A 26,893-nucleotide genomic window follows, 5' to 3' on the forward strand; every position below is an offset into this window, starting at 1 on the left:
CTGCACAAAGGCAACGCAAAACCTTGATAAATATGGACATAAATATTGATACGCGCCAAAATATATATATATATATATATATATATATATATATATATATATATATATATATATATATAGATGTCATCCAATTTGCTGAAAATCAATCCAGATAAAACGGAAGTGCTCGTAGTCTCAACCTCTACTTCCCCCTGGAATGATCTGTTTTGGCCACAAGAATTAGGACCCACCCCAAGACCTTGCCCTAGTGTTAAGAGTCTTGGCCTGAAAATTGACCAGGAACTCTCGATGGTTAACCAAGTATCCGCCGTAGTTGGCTCCTGCACCAACTTGATCAGGCAACTACGTAAACTCGCCCCCTTGCTCTCGAGAAACATGCTGCGAACCATTGTTTCAGCAACCATAGTGTCTAGAATAGACTATGGCAATGCACTGTACCTCGGCCTTCCAAAAAATACCATCAACCGTCTTCAGGTTATCCTGAATGATGCTGCACGCTTGATCTCTGGATTGCCGAGGAGGACTCATGCCTCCCCTTTGCTCTATAGGCTACATTGGCTGCCTATAGCGCAGAGAGTCGAATTTAAGAGTATGTGTATCTGCCACAAAGCAATCCACGGACAGGCGCCAGCCTACATAAAAGAAAGGCTCAAGATATACGAACCCAAGCGCGCCCTGCGATCGTCCGGATCTTGTCTGTTATCCTGTCCACGCTTCAAGTTAGCGACAAAAGGAGGCAGATCTTTTTCAGTTCAGGCCCCTACCATCTGGAATAAGTTACCGGAGGCGCTTCGCAGAGAACCTAATCTTCTCCATTTTAGGAAGTCCCTGAAAACCTTACTCTTCAAAGACGCTTTTCCATCTCAATAGTCGGCTACTAGATCAGACACCTTTATACTTTTATTCCATCTTTGTTGCTGTACTTGGTCAGTAGCGCTTTGAGACCTGTCGGTGAGTTGGCGCGATACAAAACACAGTTACAAATTACAAATTACAAATATATGTTTTTTTCTTCCAGAAAGTAGCAATGTTTTTCTGGCTTCTCCGGCCCTCAGGTACTGAGTTTCATAAAGCCGGAGCAGCCCCTGAAAAAGGACTCAGTAAGCCTTAAATCATCTTGATTCCAGTCGTAGAAGTGCTTGCCCTCTGGGATTTCTGGACGTATTTAGGGTGGAGTGGACTTGTGCCGGTTGTTGATGTCTAAGGACTTTAAGGCTGGCGCAGTAAACATGAATGTCATTCTTACCTCCTGGAGTAGCCAATGCTTGGAGCTAATGCATAAAGATTCTTGGTCAGTACGGGGCATTTGTAACACTTCTAATTAGGGTCAGGGTTCGATGACGGATAGGAAGGTGGTCTCACATTCCCATGAATGAACATGTTGCAGTGGACATTACTGCTCTTGGCTCTGTTTTTATACACTCAGACTCTCTGTTCTTCTTTTTTCTAATTATAAATCTCTATCTCTCTCGGTTCCTTTTTCATAGGGCCCTCCCTTATCCCTCAGACAAGCACAGAGGAAGGGGATGTTTCACTTACTTTTAAGGTGATACAGCAAACCACGGCCCAGAGACCTGCACTTTAAACCACAGATTAGACAGCAGAGGCGTGAAATGGCGCTGAGATCATTCTCTGTAGCCGTGCTTTGCCCATTTGTCGTCTGTTTGTGGACCATAGTGTCAGACACGGTCACTGCCAAGTGTGACATCTACGAGTGGGACCAGCTGGGATCCCTGGGAGTGCTGGCCCCCACCTGCTTTGGATTCCCCTTGGAGGGGTTCTGGGTTTTCAGCAAATGCAGCCCAGTGAGGAACATGGAGGTGGATCTAAGAGAGGTTCCAGTGGACGTGGACACCCTCTGCCTGGTGTTACACGTACCAACCGTTCCCACAGACTCGTTCTCCGGGTATCAGAACCTGACCCGGCTCTATCTGTATGGATCCTTTTATGCTTCTGCAAGAGCCTTCAATGGTGCTGCCAACCTGAGACATCTGGGAATCAAAGGAGATTACACTAATCACACTCCACCCGTAGACATGGATGATCAGGTGTTTGGTGGATTGGAGAACCTAACCCGCTTGGGCCTTCAAAACGTGGTGCTTTACTCAGAATTTCAACAAAGTCTTTTCAAGCCCTTACATGGAATACAGGTGATATCGTTATATGAGAACGACTGTCGTAGGCTATACAGGCTGACCACTCTGCTTCAGTCCCTGGAATCGTTAGAGGTCCTGGAAATCATGAGGAACGGTATAACGAGTGCCCGTGAAGAGGACTGCATTAGGACAGACAATCTCCCCAAGCTGCCTGAACATACGAGGAGCTCAGTCTTCTCTCCAAGGATCTCCACCCTTGATTTATCGGGTAATAAGTTGGAAAGACTTGAGAAAAATGCATTCTGTAATTTCCCTCACCTCACGGTCTTCAGGGCGGATCACGCTGCTCTGAAGGTCATTCAGCTGGTTGACTCTGGAATAAAGAGCATTGCGACTCTGTCCCTAAATGCCATGATAAATGCAGACTTTCGGGAAATCAAAGATGTCTGCAATGTGGTGTCACAGCTGAAAGTGAGTTACTTAAGTGTGGCTCACAATTTTATTTTTAGGCTTTCCACAAAGTTGTTTGAAGGATGCGACAACCTACTGTCGCTCAACATGTCTGACAACTTCATAAGGACTTTCACTAGTGACATGGCCAAGAAATTGCTGAGCCTGAGGTCCCTCATTCTATCTGTAAACAAGATAAAGAGTCTAGATATCTGCCCACCTGAGACACAACCCAAGGTTCTTCTGGCCAACCTGACACACCTGGATCTTTCTACCAACCGCATCAGCAGCATTGGCTCCAGGCGCCTATCCTGTCTGGGCAATCTGCGGACACTGGATATAAGCCAGAATCACATTCCAACTCTGGAAAAAGATGCCTTTATGGGTCTGGAGCAGCTGGAATCACTCAACCTGAGCTCCAATGGGCTCTTTCTGTTGGAGAATTTCTATTTCAATCACTTGACAAACGTGAGGGTTCTCGACCTTCTGGGAAACCAGCTTAGAAGCGACAATGATTCTTATATAGGAATGCACCGGCTTGAAGATATGAGGCTCACCTTCAAAGATGTACCAGGGTTTGCATTTTTTCAGAATCCCTTGACCTACCTTGCAGTTGAGGGGTCAACCGTTTACCTCAAATGCCGGAAAAACTGTACCTTCTTGAAGGTACTTCACATTAAAGCTGAAGATGTTTTCATTGACCTGAAGGCTGGCCCATCTTTGGAATTTGTTAAAGAAGTTCATTTACTGGAAAATCAACAACTGGGATGTCATACACACCCAGACACTGTGCCTAGACGTTTGGCTTTAACGTGCTTCACCAACCTGGAACATTTATACTATAGCTCCAGTGGTTTTGTGCACTATATCAAAAATTACAGCCCCCTGAATTCCACCCTGCCACTTCTTCGCAAGTTACGTTATCTCCATCTCAGAAACCTAAAGTTGGACATAGAAAAGGGGTTCCTTACTCCAGAGCAGCTGTTCTGGAACCTGACGCACCTCAGAACCTTAATCTTAGAGGATTCTGGGATAGAGCACTTTACGGCCACCATGTTTAGAGACCTTGTCTCTCTGGAGCTCGTAATCTTCAAGTCCCAACCTGTGAAAACCCTACAGAAGGGTCTGCTCGACCATACTGAAAGTCTACGCTACATATATCTGAAAGATGTTTCCCTAGATTGTTTGTGTGAACAAGCCTGGATCAGAAGATGGGTGACCACCCACCCCCAAGTGAGAGTGCCACAGCTGGGAATTCAGGCATGTTCTATTGGGCCACAGGATCTGAATTTCCTGAATTTCCTGGAGAAAGACTGCAGCTTGCTGATAGGTTACTCACTCTGCATTGGGACTTTCTCCTTTAACATGTTGTTCCTGATCACGGCCCTGCTGTATCACAAGGTGCGCTGGTACCTCCTGTATCTCTTCTACATGCTCAGGACCTGGTGGAACTATCGTGGGAGACACGACAGGAAGAGGCAATATGACTTTGATGCCTTTGTCTCTTACAGCAGCTGTGATGAGGCTTGGGTTGTCCGTGAGTTCCTCCCCAACTTGGAAGAGAGGGGACCGCCGTTCTTCAAAGTGTGCCTGCATGGAAGGGACTTCGAGGTGGGCAAAGACATCTTGGATAACATCATGGACAGCATTTATAGGAGCCGCTGGGTGGTGTGTCTGATCAGCCGCCATTACCTGCGCAGCCACTGGTGCTCCTTGGAAGTGCGGATGGCCACATACCGTCTTCTGGCAGAGAGAAAGGATTCCTTGGTGATGGTGTTCCTGGAGAAAGTGTCCACGAGGAGCCTCTCCCGCTACCACCAACTGGCCAAGCTGGTGAAGAAGAAAACCTACCTGGAGTGGGAGGAGGACTTGGGCCAGCAGCCTCTGTTCTGGGCCCGACTACGCAAAGCCATTGGAGGGGATGGAGCTGAGCAACAGGACATCATAGTCAAATGAGACAATCTGTTCCAGACTCACCACAGATGATAGAGGAAGGCCATCTCCCCAAAGAAGGCGATGGGAAGAGAGAAACCCATTTGTTAGAAAAGGACGGGACTCATAGATCAGCATGAAGAGAGCAGGTTGAGCTCACTTGAAAAGAACTTGCATGTAGCAAATCATAAAATAACACAATTTTGATAACTCTTTTTCTTTCCTGACCACTGCTTCTCTATCCCAGTAATTAAAACCATGCAATAAGCAACAGTTTGGCACTGGTATATGTTTATTAATTTGCAAGATGAGTTTATCAACTTTAGAAGGCATGCTCACTGTTGTTGACCGCTGAGGATCAAGTAATGCGCCACCTCTATCTGGCTAAAGGAGATCTGATTCTGTAGATAAAAGATGTCCTGGTATTTGGGTACTCACTGGTCCAGGTCAACTCATCCTTAACCCTGTCTGTGCTGTGTCCAGGCAGAGGACAATGTAAAATGGATCTGAAAATAACACATCCAACTTAGCCAAGGAGAGCGGTGGTGCTGCTGACCGCTGATTATCCCTCTTTTCCTCCCTCTCATGTTTTCCTCCATCCCCTGCGGTGCGATGGCGCTTGAGAAGATCGCGACATGTCTGGTGAGTACCAGAGGGTGGAGGATGGACAGTGGAGGTAGCGAGTAAGTGTGATAGTAGTGGGCTCACAAATCAGTGCAGATAAGAGAAAAGGACACATGTGCAGTGCTCTAAAGAGGCTCTCGGGTGGCAGCCACCCCTATATATTCAGCCAAGAATAGTGCACAGAGCAGTAAAAGGTCTTTTTTACAAGTACACGTGATAAACAATACTGGATGAGGTTTCAGGCTGCCTTGTTGTGGGGGCTTTTGGGCAGGTTACTTTGCATTTGTCCAGTCTCTGTGAGATCATTACACCTGGGGGTGTTGCATGTAGTAAGCATGTTCTGTTCCTTTATTTTCTGTATGTCTCCAAAATCTCTATCCTACCTTACATGTGTTTCATCTTGCATCATCGCCTAGACTTCCTCAGGGCTTAGTACTAATAATCCTCACTAATATCTTCAATCTCACCACAGTAACCACACTGCTGAAAGTATTCAAAGGGGTTAAAGTTCCACAAGTGAGGGCTGTCATTTTCAGTCACATGGGTATATGATTGTCCATAGTGTGAGCTGGAATTTAAGGTACCTTAGAACCACACTGCCAGGAACCGCATCCCGGCATGATGTTTCCAACTTGACATGTACCCTAGTTAGACTGAACATGACAATTGTTACTTGGAAAACTTTAATCATCTTTTTGAATACTTTTGTCAGCATTGTTACTGTGGTGAGATCGAAGATATTTGCAAGATTTATTAGTGCTAGGCCTTGAGGAAGTCTAGGCTGTGATGCGAGTCGAAACACGTGTCGGCTAGAGGTTTTGAAGTAGTCTGGAAAATAAAGGATCAGATTGTGAATATTATGTACAAGACTTTTGAAGCAGGAGAAAGAGGGGTTGCATCACAGATCTCTCTGAAGTGAGCTCCATTTCCTGAGTGCATTTCCAGAGAAAGCGTGAATCTGGGTGGATTTCCTTTTCAGTTTGGGAGGTATGAGAAGAAGTGGATTGGAGTTCTCAGAGTTCTGGTTCTTCCTGCTTTCATGGGAAGCCAGTTGAGGATCTTGAGGGCCGGTGTGATGTGTTCAAACCATTTAAAACCTGTTAGGAGCCGGGCCGCCATGTTGAGTACTGTTCTTAGGGGGGAGGGGGGGGGAGGTGAATTTTTTGTGTCCCTGTGAAAATGGCCTTCCCCTAGTCCAGTTTAGAGAGGACTTGAGATTGTACAACAGTCTTAAGATCATCCGGGGGAATGAACGGTTTGATTTCTTGAGGTGTTTGAGTGTGTAAAGCGCTCCTTTGACTGAGTTACTGATGTGATCCTTCACTGACATGTTTTTGCCAAAGGACTTTACAGAATTGGACAGAGTAAGAGGGCAATTGAGGGCATCTGGGTTCTTGAGCCATTCTTGGATTGGTGGAGGGTTATTTTTAGGGGAGAACGTTAGTAGTTCGGTTTTGTTGGGGTTCAACATCAGGTGGTTTGAATTGAGCCAGCTTTGTATCTTGAGTAGTGTGGCGTTGAGATGTAGGATGTCATTGGGTGGTTTGATTTTGTAGTAGAGTTGTGTGTCATCAGCATATAGGTGATATTTGACCCCTGCTTGCTTCAGGGTGATTGTAAGGGGTACCAGGAAGAGATTGAAATGGGAGGGGAGAGAATGGAGCCTTGGAGTACACCAAGAGTAACTAGTGTGGGTTTAGAGAGAAAAGTGCTAATTTTACTTTGTTGTGAGCGGTGATGCAGGTAAGATGTGAACCATTTTAGGACTGTTCCATTGATACCCAAGACAGACTTAAGACAAAATCCTAACTTCTGTGAATACCAAAAGTAGTAAGTGCATTCTGTGAATGCTAAAAGTAGTAAGTGCATTCTGTGAATACAAAAATAGTAGTAGGTTTAGGATTGAGTCTTAAGTTCATTCTGTGAATCGGGCCCTTCATTGTCTGTCATGGGTTTGAAGTCAGATATATTAGCATTGTTTCTCAGTAGAGTGAGGTCATAGTTGACATTATGTTTATTTGGGGCCATTTGGTCAATATTTATCTCTGGTGGAGTGGCTACAGTGAAGGGAAGTGAGTCAGTGGGGAAGGGTGTGAGGGCTGGCAGATTTGTGATTTGGATGAAGGATTGCTCAATTTTTGCGACTTTGTCAGTGAAGAAGCCAGCAATTTCTTCACAGCATTCCTTGGTGGCTGTTCTTTTGTGAGGGGAGGTGAGGGTAGTTTGTTGTTTAATGATGTTGAAGAGTTCCCTGGGTCTATTCTTAGCGTGGTCAAGTTGGTTTTGAAAGAAAGATGTGTTTTCTCTAAAAATATGCTTCTTATAGGAAAGCTGTGCGGTTCTTAGTAGTGCTAGGTGCATTGTCAACGGGTTCTGTCTCTATATCCTTTCTGTCTGTTTGAGTTGTCTCCTCTTGTTGTTCAGGTCAGAGCTGAACCAATTCTTTGATTGGATTCTTCCCGATTGTTTTAGTTTGAGCCTTCCACTTGGTCAAGAACTTTAGTCATCGTTGTGTTATGGTGGGCAGTGAGGTCATCGACGCTATGAGTGAGGGGTTGATGTTGTAGTGGGGGACAGATTCTGGATTCCAGTTCAATTTTTGGGACTTAATTGATGTTCTTAGCCCAGTGCTTAGGTTTGTATGTTGAGGCTGGGTGAGGTCTGACCTGGGTATCGATATTAAACAGTATGAGATGGTGGTTGGACCAGTCAATGGGTAGGATGGACCTAAATGATACAAGCTCATTTTTGGTTATTATCATATTGAGAGAGTAGCCTTTAATATGAGTTGGGTTATTACAGAGTTGTTTATGGTCGTTTATTTCAACGTTTGTGAGGTTCTGGACTGTGGTGTCTTCGGAGTAGTTCAAGTGAACAATGAAGATATATTTGGATGTGGATGTTGGATCTTGGTTTGTAGGAATGGCCCTCTGGATTACAGATGTGATTCCATGGGATCGAGATGTGGTGTGGTGGCATTATTGTATTGTATTTGGTTGTGGATGTTCAGTCTTGGTTTGAGGTCATTATTAACACTGTGTAGTGTAGAAGCTAATGTATGCAGAGAGCAGCTCTCATGCAAGATGGACCTCCGGATGCAGAATGTCCGGCTCTGCCCCTGTCTGACTATAGGACTTCCAGACTAATGGAGCTCTCTAGAGCCCACCTCTAAGAGGGCTGATATAGGTCTAAGCGGTTTATATGGGTTCCTCTTGACCAATGTTGTGCCTAAGAACTTAAGGTAAATTCACAAATAAAGACAAGCACTGACAAAGCCAGTAGCTCTGACCTGAGCAAGGCGGTGCAATGGTTCATTTTTCTTAATTTGTTCTGTATCCCAAGCAGATTTCAAAAAATGAAAGGAATAAGTGAACAATAACAAGCCTTCACCTAAACACGGTGGCCAAATGCTTGCAATAAAATGTATATTTAAAACGTTAACATTGTTTGAAGGTGTTTCCAGGCAGGTAGGTGGTCTTACAACAGGTATCGAAGCCTTTGTAATGAACATGACAGGAAAATATGATTGGTTTTGGTGCAAAGAAGAGGCTTTGAATCACTGTGACCTGAAGACATGGGGCTTGATTTGGAACTTGGCAGACGGCTTACTCCGTCACAACGGTTACGGATGTCCTGTCCCCTGAAAGTTTAACCCCATTGCATCCTGTGGGATTTATACTTCGGAGGGTGGGATATCCGTCACCGTTGGGAGGGAGAAACCTGTCTGCCAAGTTCCAAGTCAGGCCCAAAGTTTAAACACAAGGATGACAACAAAGGTAAATAATGAATGAAAAACAACACTGGCAAAGTAAAGGAGTGGTCCACCCGCCGTGGCACAGACGGGCACTTTGTTTTCAGTGGATGTGACTTTATTATCACACAAATGCTGTTAGTCACCGTCAGGCATCGTCACCACATTGATTCTAAACGTAGTGGTCTTCTCAGAGTGATACAACAATGGTGCAGTCTGCACAATACCTGTAGGAGGCTGGCTTAGTATATGCTGCTCACTTATGACGGTCTTCTCAGAGTGATACAACAATGGTGCAGTCTGCTCAATACCTGTAGGAGGCTGGCTTAGTATATGCTGCTCACTTATGACGGTCTTCTCAGAGTGATACCACAATGGTGCAGTCTGCACAATACCTGCAGGAGGCTGGCTTAGTATATGCTGCTCGCTTATGACGGTCTTCTCAGAGTGAAACAACAATGGTGCAGTCTGCACAATACCTGTAGGAGGCTGGCTTAGTATATGCTGCTCACTTATGGCGGTCTTCTCAGAGTGATGCAACAATGGTGCAGTCTGCTCAATACCTGTAGGAGGCTGGCTTAGTATATGCTGCTCACTTATGACGGTCTTCTCAGAGTGATGCAACAATGGTGCAGTCTGCACAATACCTGCAGGAGGCTGGCTTAGTATATGGTGCTCGCTTATGACGGTCTTCTCAGAGTGATACAACAATGGCGCAGTCTGCTCAATACCTGTAGGAGGCTGGCTTAGTATATGGTGCTCGCTTATGTAAGTGGACCTCAGGTTGCAGAATGTCCGGCTCTGCCCCTGTCTGCCTATAGGACTTCCAGACTAATGGAGATCTCTAGAGCCCACCTCTAAGAGGGCTCATATAGGTCCCTGCACCAATCCAGACAACCCTTATGGTGATTTTAGAGGTCTTAGACAACCGTAGAAGCTCTCTAAGAGGTAGCTGTGGAGAGCAGGCTTATGGCTTAGTCCAGAAGGAGTGTAAAGCAGCTTCTTTACCAGTACTAATCATATAGTGCAGGTTAAGTGAAAAAGAACCACACACTGTAGTTATATAAATGTGTATGTATTATCAACACTCACTAACACATTGCAGTATCTCCTACTCAGAGATATAATCACAATACACACAATACTTTAGTAATAGAACAAGTAAGTAGCACAAATACAGAGTGGTTCCCAAGGGGACACAAAACTATAAATTAATAAAGTGGAATGTGAACCAAGACCTAAATCAAGACTGGACCTAGAAGACGTAGAAGAGCTTGGGACCCAAGGAATCACTCAAGGTAAGTACCCAGGAACCGCACGGGGCCGTGTGCAGAGTGGGAACACACCTTGAACTCTATACAAGTCAATGTGTAAGTCTTGGTTGCAGTTTTTAAGAAGGGACCTTCCTAGAGGACCCTGAAGAAACTCAGAGGAAGATGGAAGGTTGTAGAGTCACCTCAACCATGGATACACTGGTAACCAGGATACCTACGCCAGGGAAGCCGTCTGCATACGTGTGAAGTGACGTCGGAAACCGCTGTAGACCACAATGGAGGACTTCAGTGAAGATGCCGCTGGTGAAGAAGGTGAAAGTGTCCGATGGAACCCAAAGGTGGCTTCAGGAAGAGAACTACCTGCAAGCAGAAGGGACAGGGTCTATGCCACTCAGGAGCAACCAGGAGGCATGGAAGGTGAATGTCCACCGATGTCAGAAGATGCAGGAGAGTTGACGGAGATCTTAGAGCTGCAGGTGTGCGGACCAGGCAACGCTGTGGAAGACCAGGAGCTGATCATGAGCTGTCACACGTCAGATGTCAAGAGCCAGGGTTTTGGTGTCTGCCAGGAGCACCAACAAGCCTTGGCAATGGCAACAAACATCGTAGACAAAAAAAGGTGCAATGTCGGGATCAGCAAGGTCCATGGGACTCACCACGAACATGTAAGTCAGAGCAGGCCCAAGCAAGCAGAAGAGCCCACTGGAGCCAAACAAGACCATCAAGAGGAACCACAGGCCGGAGGCTCAGAAGTCACAAGAGGACCTCCAGCAGCAGCTCATCAATGATGAAGGCACACAGTGGAGAGGATGCCTTGGGGGCACAGATCTTGGAGCAAGAGATGGTTGAGGCTGGAGGTTCTTGGAACATGAAGATCTCTGATGAAGAATGACAGAGCATTTATAAAGCACATGGTTACCCAGGGGCATCCCTGCACTACGACCACCATGTAAACTGTGAGGAGATTAAGGAAAGGGAAATGTTTTCAAAAGTTTTCTGAACTTGAGGTAGGTAGGTTCAGAGCATAAGTGGAGAGGGAGACTGTTCCAAAGTCTGGATGCATTGTATGTAAACAGTCATCCTCCACTACGTGCACGTTTAATCTTGAGAACTAAGATTAAACCTTTGTTCTCAGATCTAAGAGCTCTGTTGGGTACATATGGTTTGATCCAGCGATGGATCAGAGATGGATCCTTTCCAGAGAATGACTTATAGGTGATACACAGAGGCTTAAATCAAATTCTTTCCAGGACAGGGAGCCAATGCAGGGTAACAAGAGCGGGTCTTGCACAGGATCATCTGAAAATGGTCAACAGCATGCGGGCCGCACAGTTCTGTACCATTTGAAGCCTTTTGGTGGTGTCATAATCGAGTTGTGAAAGTACAAGGGCTTGAGCCAGCAGTCGTCTAGCAGCAAAAGTGAGCAGGGGGAGTAACTTTCTAAACATTCTTAGAAGACCATAACAACTCGCTGCCACTATGCGTGATTGTTCCTTAAAATTGAGAATATCTTCAAGCCAGACTCCTAGACTTATTATTTGTTTTTTTGGGGCAGGGGGGGATAGGCAGCTAGGCCAGAGGTGGTCTATGTTTGGGGGAGCAGACTTCCCTAAAAGCAGGAGTTCGGCCTTTGATCCATTGAGTTTCATGAAAGAATCACTCATCCATTTAAAGACTTTCTCAAGGCAGGTCGCTAGATCAGGGTCAAGGTGGTTAAATTGCTTCAAGGAGATAATTAACTGAGTGTCGTCGGCGTATGTGACGATCTGTACACCAAATGGGCATACCCTTTCAGCCAGCAAGCTCATATAGACATTGAAGATAGTGGGGCTTAGGGAAGATCCCTGTGCGACCCCAGAAGTCAACGGTATTTGTTTTGAAGAGCATTCCTCTTTGAAGAATGTAAAGACCCTGTTTTGGAGGAAAGACTGTAGCCATTTTAGTGCCAGACCAGTCACTCCGGCCTCCCTCAGTCTTTGTATTATTAGCTGGAGATTTACAGTGTTGAAGGCTGCGCTGAGGTCCAATAAGATAAGGTCAGAGCAGCCTCCATTATCCAGGGTCTTCCTGATTTCCTCTACCGCACCCAGAAGGGCCGTCTCTGTGCCTTGTTGGGGTCTAAATCCAGTCTGCGTTGGAAGAAGACGGTTATTGTTTTCCAAGTATCCCAGTCTATTGAAGCAACAGCAGAGCGTTTCAAGACTTGCCTCATTTGTGTAAAAAATTGGATGAGTGGTAATTTTCTAAAATTGAACACGGATAAAACCGAGATCATTGAGTTCGGCCAAAAATCTTCCGTTTGGAGTGACCTTTGGTGGCCCCCTGAGGCGGGCTCATGTCCTGACCCTGCAGACAAGGTCAGGAACCTTGGTTTTATGCTAGACAAAGATCTCTCGTGCAAGGCGCAAATCAATCAGGTGACTTCCACCTGTTTTTATACCATCAAGATCCTTAGAAAAGTGTTACCATACATTCCGTCAACACTAAAAAAGACGGTGATGGGTGCCCTGGTAATGTCCCGAGTGGACTATTGCAACTCACTCTACCTGGGCACAGGAGAAAAACAGCTGACAAAACTACAGGCAATCCAAAATGCCGCAGCCAGGGTCCTGCTGAACCTACCACGTCGCCACCCAACCTCTAAAGCCATACACAAGCTGCACTGGCTGCCAATCAGAAGCAGAATTCAGTTTAAATCCCTCTGCCTGGTCCACAAGTCCTTGTATGGCAAGGGACCTGATGACCTTACCAAACTCCTTCCTCGGTACTTGCCAGCACGCACCTTGAGATCAGCCAACCAAGACTTAATTCGCCAACCTAGAATTAGGAGAGCTTGTTGGGGTGGAAAATCCTTTTCCTACCAAGCCGCTAGATTGTGGAACTCTCTGCCCCCCGCATTGCGCTCACAAAAATCCAAAACGTGTTTCAGAAAAGCACTGAAAACCTGGCTTTTCTCTCTGCAGTAGAAGCTTGCTCACACCGCTTTCTTGTACTACAGCGCCAAGACGCCGCGGCATTCGAGCGCTTTATAAATGTTTCAGTCAGTCAGTCAAGAAGGCTGATAAAATCGAATTAATGTATTTCTCTGCTTATTTACTAACTCCTGGCAGTAAGGAAATTGGTCGATAATTTCCCCAGGTATTTGGATCCAGGTTCAGTTTCTTTAGGAGTGCTTTGACCCTTGCATGTTTCCATTGGGGAGGCACAATCCCTGTCTTGAGTGATGCATTTATACAATTGAGTATAACTGTTGACACCACCTCTGAGATTTTATGGAGAATTGTAGGGGGTGGGGTGGAATCTAAAGGGGAACCTGATTTGAGCTCTCTCAGCAACCCTTTCAGGGTAGTAAGATACAGAGGCAGGAATTCCTCCAGCAGGATCAAGATGAGTGACTATATCAGTTGATACAGACGCTTGTGAATCTGTAGTAGGTGGAAAAGAAACCAGAAATTTGATCGCACCGCAATTGAACATTGTCTGAGACATTAGGGGGGTGTGAGAAGGGATTTGGCAATTTTAAATATCTCACTGGAAGTGTTTGTTGCTGAAATATTTTCTTGATAGTAGAGGGCTTGAGCATTTTTTATTTAATTTGTATCGATTTGGATGGCTTTACTGGAAGCGGAGAAGTCCTTCCTTCAGCTTCTTTCATGTCTTTTACATATTTGCTTTAGTTTGCGTAGTTTTTGGGAATACAAAGGATTTTTTTTTTTGCTCCCACCTTTTCTGAGATCTCGTTCCTTGGAAGGACAAGGTTGAGTGAAGATTCGAGCCACTTATTAAAATTGTCATTAACAACGATGGGGTTTGGGTGAGATAAGGGAAAAGTATCCCTAAGGTTGCTTATCAAGATATTTAAGGGGAGTTTCGTCCAATTGCGGGTAAATTTAGTAGCTCTAACAGTTGGTGGGATAGCATCTGGTAGTGGCCAATTGAAAGGGAGTAAGAAGTGGTCTGACCAAGGGATATGAACAGCATCCTCTAGTGAAAGATTACTTATATTTGAAAAAATAGGGTCCAACAAGTGGCCTTTAATATGGGTGGAACTGTCCACTTTTAGCACGAGTTGGAACATTGACAATTCATCAACTAATTCTGATGAAGAAACAGATTGATCATCATCAAAATTCAGGTTAAAGTAACCCAAGATTGTAAAGTTGGGGGAGGCGCTGGCTAAATTTACCCCAACGTCGGGTAAGTCAAAAGGGCCTGGGGTCCGTAAACAAGAATCCCTGAAAATGTGTACGTGGGTGGCGAAATCAATCACAAAGGACATACTTCACAGTCGGGATGGGGTTTGCGGTTGTTCTACATGTGAAGTTGTCCTTATAGATAATGGCCAAGCCACCTCCACGACCTATATTGCGGTCAAGCCTTTGGATTAATAATTTGAGGGAAGAGATTGGACAATGGCATAATCTGCTTCTTTATTTAACCAGGTCTCTGTTAGAAATAAAACATTTATTTATTTATTTATTTATTTATTTATTTATTAACATTTAATATAGCGCGAACAAATGCCCGCAGGCGTCTTGGCGCTGTAGTCTGCAAACTCTCCTAACTTTGGCTTCTAGGCTTTTAGAGGTTAAACAACCATGTTTTCAGCTGTTTCCTGAATGACAACAGATTTGGGCTAGCTCTGATTGATTGTGGAAGAGTATTCCACAATTTAGGGGCAGCAACCAGAAAGCGTCTGTCTCCCCAGTTTACTAATCTAGTACGTGGCACTACTAGATCGTTCATCTTCGCGGACCGAAGTGGTCGGGAAGGTTGGTACGGCATGAGGTGTTTTCTCAGAAATTGCGGGGCTTGTTGGTGCAAGGCTTTGTACACAATGCACAAGGTCTTAAACTTTATTCGATTCTTTACTGGAAGCCAATGAAGCTCTCTCAGGGTGTTAGTTATTGGTTTAAATCTGGGGACACCTGAGAGTAGCCTGGCCGCAGCATTCTGCACTAGCTGCATTTTTTTATGACCCTAATTTGGGCATTGGCAAACAAGCCATTGCAGTAATCTAGTGCCGACAAGACCAGGGTACTTACCAAGGTTCTGCCTACAGAATCAGGTAGAAATGGCAAGATCTTTTTTACCAACCGTAATTTGTAAAAAGCCACCGAGGTCGTCTGATTGGCATGAGCCATAAAATTCAGATTATCATCGAGGTGACACCTAAGTTTCTCACCTTCGTAGTTGGTTTAGGCAGAGCTCCAAAAGATAGTGGCCACCACGCCGAGGACCAGCTGGGGCTGAGGTGACCGACAGTTACCACTTCGGTTTTTCCGAATTCAGCTTTAAGCGACTTTCGGACATCCATCGGCCAATAGCCTGCATTCCTGCCTTAAAACTCTGCGCTACTTCTTCCCCATCATCTCTGATCGTCAGAATCAACTGGGTGTCGTCAGCATATGAGGTAAGGTTCATCCCGTGCGCTTTGATGGTTTTTGCGAGGTCCGACACATAGATATTAAAGAGTGTCGGACTCAGGGATGAACCTTGAGGTACCCCACATGGCAAGGACAACTCTGTTGACTCGAATTGTCCCACAGCGACTGCCTGAGATCTGTCCGCCAGAAATGATGTCAATAGATTCTTCGCTAGGCCCCTTATTCCCATCCCCTCGACACGGTCGACCAAGATCTTATGGTCGACCGTGTCGAACGCAGCTGACAGGTCTAGAAGCACCAATAGTGCTGATCCCCCTTGATCTCGGATCAGTCGGATGTCATCTGCTGCCTTGATGAGCGCTGTTTCTGTACCATGAAACTTACGGAAACCAAATTGAGTTTCATCGAGCAGCTGGTTTTGCTCGATGAATTCCGCAAGTTGAGTGTTCATGGCTTTTTCTGCCACTTTTGCTAAGAATGGGAGGTTAGCTATGGGCCTATAGTTTTTTAACTCCGCTTTATCTAGGCCAGATTTCTTCAGGAGTGGCTTTAGTAAGGTTTTTTTTAGAGGGGTGGGAAAGATTCCAGTTTGGAACATTAGGTTGCAGATCTGGGTTATAACCGGAATCAAAATATCCATTAATGGGCGTAAGGTTTTCAAAGGACAAGGGTCCAGTGCTGAGCCTGATTTAATGGATTTGATGATATCCTGGGTTTGATTTTCCGAGATTTCCACAAACTGCGAGAAAGTTTTGTCAGTATGTGGCCTCTTTATATCATTACTTTTTTGTTTATCGAAAGTAGTAAATGAAGAAAAGATATCATTTACTTTAGTAAAAAAGTAAGTAGCTATTGAATCACAAAACTTTTGTGAGGCTGGGGGATTCAGATCAGGAATTGCTCCTGCAAGTTGTTTAGTTATGTCAAAGAGCTTTTTGTTAGAGTTACTACAATTCTCAAGTTGCTCCCTATAATATTTCTTTTTGGCTTCCAGGATCAAAAGCTTGTACTTAGTTAGCAGCTTCTTGTACTCATCTTTACTTTCCTCATCATAATTTCTCCTCCAGTGCCTCTCCTTATTTCTACAAAGCTGTTTGTGTTTTCTAAGTTCCTCTGTGTACCAGGGTGCCGAAGGAGAGTTTCTGTTTTTGGACATTTGTTTGATTGGTACTAGTTCGTTAGTAGCGTGAACCAGCCAGTCATGATACTGTATTGTTGCAATCTCTGGGTCAGTAGAAAGAATAGGTTTAGAGTTGTCCAGAGATACTCCAAGATTAGAAATGCTAATATCTTTCCATACTTTGAAATATTCCTGCCTTGAGGGGGGCAGTTTAAGGGAGGGAGCCTCACTAATTTTTATAGTGCCTAATATTAGATGATGGTCTGTCCAAGTCATAGGGAGGACGTCAGTTATCAATAGGTTTTATAAATTGGTAAATACACCATCTAAGGTGTGGCCTGCGTTATGGGTAGGTCCCGTCACCAACTGTGACAGGCCGCAGACCTCCATTTCTGACTGAAGGGCCATGGTGTCTTTATCTTCAGGGCTGTCTAAGTGGAAATTATAATCTCCTAACAATGTTATAGATTTCTCGGTTGCTAGTGATTCTAGAATAGTGGCAATTTCTATGAGAAATCCCGACCGCGTCTCAGGTCGTCTATATAATAATACACCTCTGAAGTTGTAAGACGGGGACAGGTAGATATCATACTGAAACGACTCACATGTCGTGGTAGGAATTGTCGTAATCCGTATTTTAAAAGTGTCCCGGGCTATTATAGCAATTCCTCCTCCTCTTTTGCCTAATCTATCCTGTCTATAGGCTTTGAATCCTTTTGGGATGGCTATGACAAGATCTGGGTCCGATGTTTTGTCCATCCAGGACTCTGTTAGGAACATCACGTCAATATTCCTGTCTACAATTAAGTCCGCAATTTCTTGCCTATGTTTGGCCAATGACCGAACATTAATAAGAGCAAAAGTGGGATTCTTTGTTATCTGTTTTTGATTTTGAACGTCGCTTCCCACTAATTTGTTTAGGAGGGGAATGGATACCTGACAGTGTTTGCAGGTTAATATAGAAGAAGACTTTAAATCGTCCAAACTGTGCTTAATACATCCTTCCTTTGGCTGTGGACGCAAGTCAGGGTTTCTCTCTTCAAGGAGTAGATACATGTTAGTAGAATGTTTAGGGAGCGAGCAGCGGTTAAGTAGAAGCATCTTAACCTGTTTTTTATTGGGGGAATTTACTAAGCTTCGAGTGGTGATTTGGAAGTTGAATTTGCAATTAGTACATTGCAAGCTCGTGTTACCTGGCAGCATAACATGAGCACACTTACTATCTGCCTCTCTTCTAAGATCGTAGATTTGTGCCGCATTAAAAGTAATTCTGTCCCTCCCAAAACTGGTGGCGGTTTCTGCCCCTGGCCCCGTTTGGGCGCGGACGGGTGCAGACAGGCTTGCCTTAGGCACGGCGCGCCCGCAGTGCGCGTCAGCTGCGCGATTATGTCATCAGCCAATTTATCGATGCGAGTATGACGCGTGTTAGCGTCAAAAACTAGAGCGCTAACTTGAGGGTAAAGTATCTCCCCCCCGAGCTTTAACACAGCTCTTCCCAGCTCGTAACACAGTGCAATTGAGCAGTTTAAAACACTCAGTAAATTGTTAAAAGCAGCTAAAACAATATGAGGCTAAGTGAATGCAATTCTCGCTAACAAGATTTACGGAAGGCCCAGGAGCGCAGTCGCATCATGGGCTAATTTATCGATGTGAGTATGACGTGCGTTAGCGTCAAAGACTAGAGCGCTAACTTGTGGATAAAGTATCTCCCCCCCGAGCTTTAACACAGCTCTTCCCAGCTCGTAACACAGTGCAAATGAGCAGTTTAAAACACACAGTAAATTGGGAAAAGTAACTAAAACAATATGAGGCTAAGTGTATGCAATTCCAGCTAACAAGATTTACGGAAGAGAGTCAGCAAGCGATGCACAAGGGTACTGCTCCATTGGTTCCGACAAAGGATACTGGCTTCAAACTTGCTGCGAAGAAAGTGCCGGCCTGGAGGGTGTTGTAGAACCACCACCTGTGTTGCGGAACCTTTCAAAGTCCTTGAAAGACCTGGAAAAGCAGACCAGTCAGCTTTGTTGTGATGCCTGCAGATGCATGGGAGTGACTCCTTCACTCCAAGGAAGATTCCTTTGAGTGTCTTGGATGTCCACAGGCCTGTAGAAGAACCTGTATGGAGTACAGGCACAGACAACACAGAAGACTGGCAGGACAACGAGACCAGGAACAGCAGGAGTCTTCCCAGTTGCAGTCTCGGTTCCCAAAGTCTAATGAAGTCCAAAGTGACCAGAGGGTTGAAGATTAAGTGGTTTCGGATCTGAATCTTGTTCCACGATGAATCTAAGGAACCACCCACAGGTAAGCCCTAAGTACTCTAAGGAAAGGGTTGGGAGGATTCAGAGGTCCCTCCCGCAGGATTGGCTGGACAGTGGGGAGGATGCTCCCATGTCTTTTGTCCAGTTTCGCCCCAGAGCTGGAGCCTCAGCTCCCTGAACTGGTTGAAACTGGAGCATGCTAGGATGGCACCAAATGTGCCCTTCAAAGCAGTCTAGTGGTGCTGGCAAGTGCCCCCACCTTGGCCCAATACACTGAGTCCTGTCTGGGAGGTGGTCACACCTCCCTGTGACAGGAAACCGATTGGTCTACCTTCCCCTGATCGAGCTTGGCTCCGCAGCAGGAGGGCAGATTTCTGTCTTTGTTCGTCAGCAGCCATAATTTGCTGTCCAATCTGGAAGGCGGGTACCGAGTGCATTGAGGGCTTCCAGAAAGGGGCCCCACAGTGCATGAAATCATACCTCCAACACCGGGTGTTGGGATATGATGCCAACATCTTTGATACCAAACACGCCAGAGTTCATTACAGGCAGTTTAGAGTTAGCCATTGCGTATGACTCATGGCCACTCTATGTGTCCTAATGGCTGATGCACTTACAACCCAGTAGAATGGACTCCGAGGATTGTAGGGGTGTCCTGCTCATGCATGGGCACACTGACACTTATAACCAAGCACCCTGCCTTCAGGATTTTAAGGCTTACCTTTGGGGTGACATAGGTTTTAGGTGCAGTGACCTCAGATATAAGGAAACTTATATTTGTCGTAAGTGATGCTAGCACCAGCTTACAGAGGCTGCAATGGCAGGCCTGTAATCACAATTTGAGTGATCTCTCATTGATGGCATAATTAATGCTTCAGCCCCTGGGGGGCCATTGGTGTACCTATGCCCTGGGTATCTTAGTACCATATACCAGGGACTTACAAGAGTACACTAGTAGCCAATGTGGGGGGCACCTAAGTACTTACCATAGTCCAATTTAGGGAAGAAGCACAGAGACTGGGGTCCTGATTAGCAGGATCCCAGTCAGACAAATCAGAAAAACATAATGACATCAGCAAAAAGTGGGGGTGACCATGAAGCAGGTTCTACTTACCTACAATGCCGCTTCAGTGGGTCCTACAGTGTAGAAGCAGTGGCCATGCGGGCTGTGGCGCACTGCTCTGAGTGGCCTGAGCACTCACTGGGAGGCTGCTGGGAGCTCTAAAAGTGAAACAAGGGACCTGGCACTAGGACCTGCCTTGTGCTCTCTAAACAAAAGATTAAAAGTTTTTCGTGAAGACGAATATATCCACAAGGGTTTGTAGCTGTCATCAGGGCCCTGTGCACAGTGTGACCTGGGACTATGACGACAGCCATCAAAGCATGGCCCCAGCTCCCCCGTGACCCTGGACTGAGGTCACTCCAGCTCGGCGCCTTTGAACATTTACCATCAGGCAGATTTCATTAGGTGGGAGTGTGTTTGGAACCAACAAAGACCCCCAAAACTGCCAGAAACCTCTAGATTACTGAGAGATAGGCCCACTGTTGTGTAAGGTAAGATATGCAAATTCCATTAGGAATTCCAACACAAACTCAGGGTTGAAATAAAAAAAATAGCGAATGTAAGTGCGGAAGAAAGAGATATGGGTAATGTTTTGCACACAAGGGAGGCCCCCAAAAGAGCCCAGCTCTGTCCATCAGCCTCTTCCTGGTGCAGACTGGGCAGCATTCGAGGCTTGATCAAAACCCAAGAAATCCAAAGGCAGCGACGAGCCCTGATTTACAATGAGTTTCACAGTGTAATGACCAGGCACCCCTCGATCAGGAATCAATAAAACATCAAGTGAAAGGAAGCCGAGTATTTTTATTAATGAGCTTAGGCGCGGCTGTCATTTGTGTCACTGAGACATTGTTTGTGGATCCTGAGATGCACAGAAAATCAAATGGAAAGGGAAATTCAGTAGACAACACCAAATGTCCTTCCATTCTTTGTTCCCACACTTCTCCCAATCAGCACCGCCCCCACAAGCTTGAGTGGACTCATCTCTTGGGATAGAAGAGGCCTAAGAAGGCGTCCATGGAAAACACAAGAAAAAGCTTTATATTGATTTGAATTTTGGGAGATGGATGCTGCGGTTAATGGCTTGGGGATGGCCGGAACCTACGAACCCCCAAAACTTCACAATAAAAGCCACCAGAGTCACCCTGAGTGATGTGACAGAGATGCCTCTACGCTTTCTTACCTTCATTACCTGTAAGCATCAAACTTTGGTTCACAAATAGAATGTCCCCACATCTCTGTGGCAGTACATTACAGAATGTGTGGAGAGCAGCAGAAGCCCCACCACCCTGCATTCCACCCATCCACCAAGATAAACAACCCCTCACATGTGTGGGTGCGCCTATTCTAATGGTCAGACACTGGCCAACACTGTGATGGTGGGCAGCAAATGTGGTCTCTAAGTGGTCCTCACATGATTATAGTTCTCACCTTCTCTTGTTCATCCACACATTGTATTGGGGGTGGGAACATTCGGTGGTGAGAATTTTGCAGCTTGCTTGAATTGTGAAGTTTTCAGTCCCAGAAAACTTAAGAAATAGTGATTTCAACCCATACTGTGACATTGGGTGGGTATTCTGGAAATTAAACCGTGCTGGGATTCAAGCGAGCCAATTCACCCGTGGATCTTTCTGGCTCTTTCATTTTGAGAAATTTGCTGGGTTGGTACGTCTCCGTAGGGGCTCCAGGCCCAGGATCTACAGTCATCCCAATGGAAGCGCTCCAAACACAAACATTCCATGGTATCCGGTATGTTTATCCCAGCGCAAACCTATCAGAGGTCTACATGTGTCTAATAATGTCGGTCCATCCGTGGCAGAGATATGTCCCTGCGTGAGGAAGATTGAATGGACTGTTGCAGTGCGTCATGTTCTGTACATCAAGAGTACGGACCGGTGGTAAGGGTGGAGTATGGAGCTGGTGGCTAGGGTGGAGTATGGAGCCGGCGGTGAGGGTGGAGTATGGAGCCGGCAGTGAGGGTGGAGTATGGAGCCGGTGGCGAGGGTGGAGTATGGATCAGTGTTGAGGGTGGAGTATGGAGCCGGTGGTGAGGGTGGAGTATAGAGCCGGTGGTGAGGGAGGAGTATGGAGCTGGTGGTGAAGGAGGAGTATGGAGCCGGTGGTGAGGGTGGCGTATGGAGCCGGTGGTGCGGGTGGCGTATGGAGCTGGTAGTGAAGGAGGAGTATGGAGCCGGTGGTGAGGGTGGCGTATGGAGCCGGTGGTGCGGGTGGCGTATGGAGCTGGTGGTGAAGGAGGAGTATGGAGCCGGTGGTGAGGGTGGAGTATGGAGCTGGTGGTGAGGGTGGACTATGGAGCCGGTGGTGAGAGTGGAGTATGGACCGGTGCTAAGGGTGGAGTATGGAGCCGGTGGTGCGGGTGGCGTATGGAGCTGGTGGTGAAGGAGGAGTATGGAGCCGGTGGTGAGGGTGGCGTATGGAGCCGGTGGTGCGGGTGGCGTATGGAGCTGGTGGTGAAGGAAGAGTATGGAGCCGGTGGTGAGGGTGGAGTATGGAGCTGGTGGTGAGGGTGGAGTATGGAGCCGGTGGTGAGGGTGGAGTATGGAGCCGGTGGTGAGGGTGGATTATGGAGCTGGTGGTGAGGGTGGAGTATGGAGCTGGTGGTGAGGGTGGAGTATGGAACCGATGGTGAGGGTGGAGTATGGAGCCGGTGGTGAGTGTGGAGTATGGACCAGTGTTGCATTTTGGATCACGCTGTCGCAAACATATTTCTAAAGCGCCGTGAGGCAGCCGTTATAGTGCGCACATTCTCCATTGAAATGGCTACTAAATTTGCATCGACGCGCGGTTTTACAGGTAAAACTATACAGCACACAAATGATAATGCGTGGAAATCAGGTTTCAGCGAATATTTATCCTTTGCGCATCATTCAGTGTAGGGTCTTGATTATTTTGAGCCTATTAAAATCTTTGTTTCCATCACACTCCAGAATTACCGATGCTTCAGTGCACAGTTCATTACCTTGTATTTAAAAGTTGTTGTGTGTTAGAAGGGACATCCTTTGGCCTCCCCTTTCACTTCCTCTTCCCATTAAGATTGTCAGAGAGTTCACTTTACAAAATTCTCTCACTTTGCAGCCACAGAAACATCAGTAAACACCAGCTTCCTAATAAGCAGATTTCTGGGTGTATTTAGTGTGGAGTGGACTTGTGCCGGTTGTTGATGTCTAAGGACTTTGAGGCTGGCGCAGTAAACATGAATTTCATTCTCAGCTCCTGGAGTAGCCAATGCTTGGACCTAATGCATAAAGATTCTTGGTCTGTACGGGGCCTTTGTAACAATTCTAATTAGGGTCAGGGTTCGATGACGGATAGGAAGGCGGTCTCACATTCCCATGAATGAACATGTTGCAGTGGACATTACTGCTCTTGGCTCTGTTTTTATACACTCAGACTCTCTGTTCTTCTTTTTCCTAATTATAAATCTCTATCTCTCTCGGTTCCTTTTTCATAGGGCCCTCCCTTATCCCTCAGACAAGCACAGAGGAAGGGGATGTTTCACTTACTTTTAAGGTGATACAGCAAACCACGGCCCAGAGACCTGCACTTCAAACCACAGATTAGACAGCAGAGGCCTGAAATGGCGCTGAGATCATTCTCAAGAAAACCTTTTTAAACCCTTAAATAGAACACAGACAATAGCCCTTTCTGAGAATGAGGTTCACAGGCTGTACAGCCCGACCACTATGCTTCAGTCCCTGGCCTCTCTGAAGGTCCTGGAAATCAAGAGGAATGGTATTGTTGCAGCTCGGGAGGTGGACTGCATTGAGACAAACAACCTCACGAAGAGCACACTTTTCTCTCCAAGGATTTCCACCCTCGATTTGACAAGCAATGATCTTAAACATGTGGAGAAAAATGCATTTTGCAACTTCCCTCATCTTACTCTCCTCAGGGTAGACACCACAGGTCTCAAGGTCATCGAGCTTCTCCGGTCTGGAATAAAGAGCATTGAAATGCTGTCCCTAAATGCCATGAAACATCAGGACTATCTGAAGATTTGAGCTGTCTACACTGTTGTGTCTGGGCTGGAGGTCAGGAACTTGACAGTCGCTCAAAACTTCATTTCATATCTTCCTCCTGAGACCTTTGAAGGATGCTCCATGCTGTTGTCTCTCAACATGTCCGGCAACCTCCTTAGAGCTTTCACGAATGGCAAAGAAACTGCTGAACCTGAGGTCCCTCGGTCTCTCTCTAAACAAGATAAAAAATCTAGACCTGTGCACACCTGGGACCCCCAATGTTCTGTCCAACCTCACACACCTGGATATGTCTTTCAACCGCATCACCAGTATCGGCTCCGGGCGCCTCCTCTGCCTGGCAAATCTGGAGACACTGGATTTCAGTAGTAATTACCTTGTGTCCCTGGATAAGGACGCCTTTGTTGGTCTGGATAGGCTGCAATCTCTGAAGCTGGACTGCACTTGAGTAGTGTCAGGGTGCTGGGCCTCAGGATCAACTTACTGAAGACTGACAATAGCTCCCTGATCGCTCTGAACCAGCTTCAGGCGCTATCCATCACATTTGAGACTCATGGGAATTTTTAAATCAAACATAAAGAACTCACAACTCTCACCTTGGAAGCAAAGTCTGCACTAACTCTGAAATGCACAAATAACTGCAGTTTACTTGTTTTCCTTAACATTAGTGCTCCAGTGGTTAATATTGACTCGTGCAAACACCCGCCCTTCAAATTCGTGAAAGAACTTCACCTCTATGAAAACCACATGGTGCTATGTCTACCACTTGGGACCAAGGAGACTGAACGCTTGGGGCTCCCGTCTTTTACTGACGTTGATTATTTGTACTACAGTTCATCTGCAGATATGCCTTTCTATCAATCCTATAGCCCCTTTAATAACAGCCTGCAGCATCTACACAATTTACGTCATCTCCATTTAAGAAACCTAAGGTTGGATTTAAAAAAGAATTTCCCGACTCCTGAGCAGCTGTTCTGGAACCTGACACACATTCGGACCCTGATCCTGGAGGATTCTGGGATAGAGGACTTTACGGCCACCATGTTTAGAGAGCTTGTCTCTCTGGAGCTCCTATCCTTCAAGTTCCAGCCTGTGAAAACCCTACAGGAGGGTCTGCTCGACCACACGGAAAGTCTGCGGTACATCTAGCTGAAGGATATATATCCTTGGACTGTCTATGTGAAGATGCCTGGATCAGAAAATGGGTGACCACCCACCCCCAAGTGAGAGTGCCACAGCTGGGATTTCAGACATGTTCTAGTGGGCCACAGGATCTGAATTTCCTGAATTTCCTGGAGAAAGACTGCAGCTTGCTGATAGGTTACCCACTCTTCATTGGAACGTTCTCCTTCAACATGTTGTTCCTGATCACGGCCCTGCTGTATCACAGGGTGCGCTGGTACCTCCTGTATCTCTTCTACATGCTCAGGACCTGGTGGAACTATTGTGGGAGACGCGACAGGAAGAGGCAATATGACTTTGATGCCTTTGTCTCTTACAGCAGCTGTGATGAGGCTTGGGTTGTCCGTGAGTTTCTGCCCAACTTGGAAGAGAGGGGACCGCCGTTCTTTAAAGTGTGTCTGCATGGAAGGGACTTCGAGGTGGGCAAAGACATCTTGGATAACATCATGGACAGCATCTATAGGAGCCGCTGGGTGGTGTGTCTGATCAGCCGCCATTACCTGCGCAGCCACTGGTGCTCCTTGGAAGTGCGGATGGCCACATACCGCCTTCTGGCAGAGAGGAAGGATTCCTTGGTGATGGGGTTCCTGGAGAAAGTGTCCATGAGGAGCCTCTCCCGCTACCACCAACTGGCCAAGCTGGTGAAGAAGAAAACCTACCTGGAGTGGGAGGAGGACTTGGGACAGCAGCCTCTGTTCTGGGCCGGACTACGCAAAGCCATTGGAGGGGATGGAGCAGAGCAACAGGACATCATAGTCAAATGAGACAATCTGTTCCAGACTCACCACAGATGATGGAGGAAGGCCATCTCCCCAGAGGAGGCATGGGGAAGAGAGAAGCCCATTTGCTAAAAAAGGATGGGACTCATAGACCAGCACGCCAAAAATGCCTAAAAAAGAAGAGCAATATCACCTCACTTGAGAAGAAAGATACAAAGAGAAGAGAGCAGGTTGAGCTCACCAGGAAATCATAAAAAACTCAATTTCATAACTCTTTTTCTTTCCTGACCACTGATTCTCTATCCCAGTAATTAAAACCTTGCAATAAGCAACAGTTTGTCAGTGATATATGTCTGTTAATTGGCAAGATGATTTTATCAACTTTAAAAGGCAAGCTCACTGTTGTTGACCGCTGAGGATCAAGTAATGCGCGACCTCTAGACCTGCTAAAGAAGATCTGATTCTGTAGATAAAAGGTGTCCTGGTATTTAGGTACTCACTGGTCTAGGTCAACTCATCCTTAACCCTGTCCGTGATGTGTCGAAGCAGAGGTGGATGTAAAATAGATCTGAAAATACCATATCCTACTCAAGCCAAGGCGAGTGGTGGTGCTGCTGACTGCTGATTATCCCTCTTGTCCTCCCCCCTCATGTTTTCCTCCTTCCCCTTTGGTTTGATGGCTCTTGAGAACATCACAATGTGTCTGGTGAGTACCAGAGGGTGGAAGATGCTGGAGTTGGAGTGGTTGGAATGGAGCTGGTCCATTCTCTTCACAGGTCGAGGGCAGGTCTTGTAGCATCTATCAATGTCTGGATGCACATTAATGATCCTTTGATTAGTGACTGAGTATCAGGAGTGGAGAACGCACACTTTTCACACACATACACACAACTCGTCAAGCTACTGCATCAGGGCTTCTGCTCAAGCCATCTTGAAACCAGGCACCATTTGCGGATTCTCCGGCTGTTTTACCGAGGAGACATAAAAACCATATATCACCAGATCCCAAATGAAAGGCAGGGATACAAGAGTAAACTAG

At 46.1% G+C, this 26,893-nt stretch overlaps 1 protein-coding gene and 1 pseudogene across 1 annotated transcript; both read left to right on the forward strand.

Moving 5' to 3' along the window:
- Nucleotides 1–1,613: 1,613 nt before the first annotated feature.
- On the forward strand, nt 1,614–4,591 carry LOC147710103 (uncharacterized). The gene has a single exon (XM_086919940.1). The coding sequence runs from the start codon at nt 1,614–1,616 to the stop codon at nt 4,500–4,502; it is 2,889 nt and encodes a 962-aa protein (XP_086776066.1). The 3' UTR covers nt 4,503–4,591.
- Nucleotides 4,592–10,537: 5,946 nt separating this feature from the next.
- Nucleotides 10,538–25,899, forward strand: LOC147710104 (uncharacterized; annotated as a pseudogene).
- Nucleotides 25,900–26,893: the final 994 nt, after the last annotated feature.

Source organism: Lissotriton vulgaris, chromosome 5 (genome assembly GCF_964263255.1).
Source record: "Lissotriton vulgaris chromosome 5, aLisVul1.2, whole genome shotgun sequence".
NCBI classification, from domain to species: Eukaryota; Metazoa; Chordata; class Amphibia; order Caudata; family Salamandridae; genus Lissotriton; species Lissotriton vulgaris.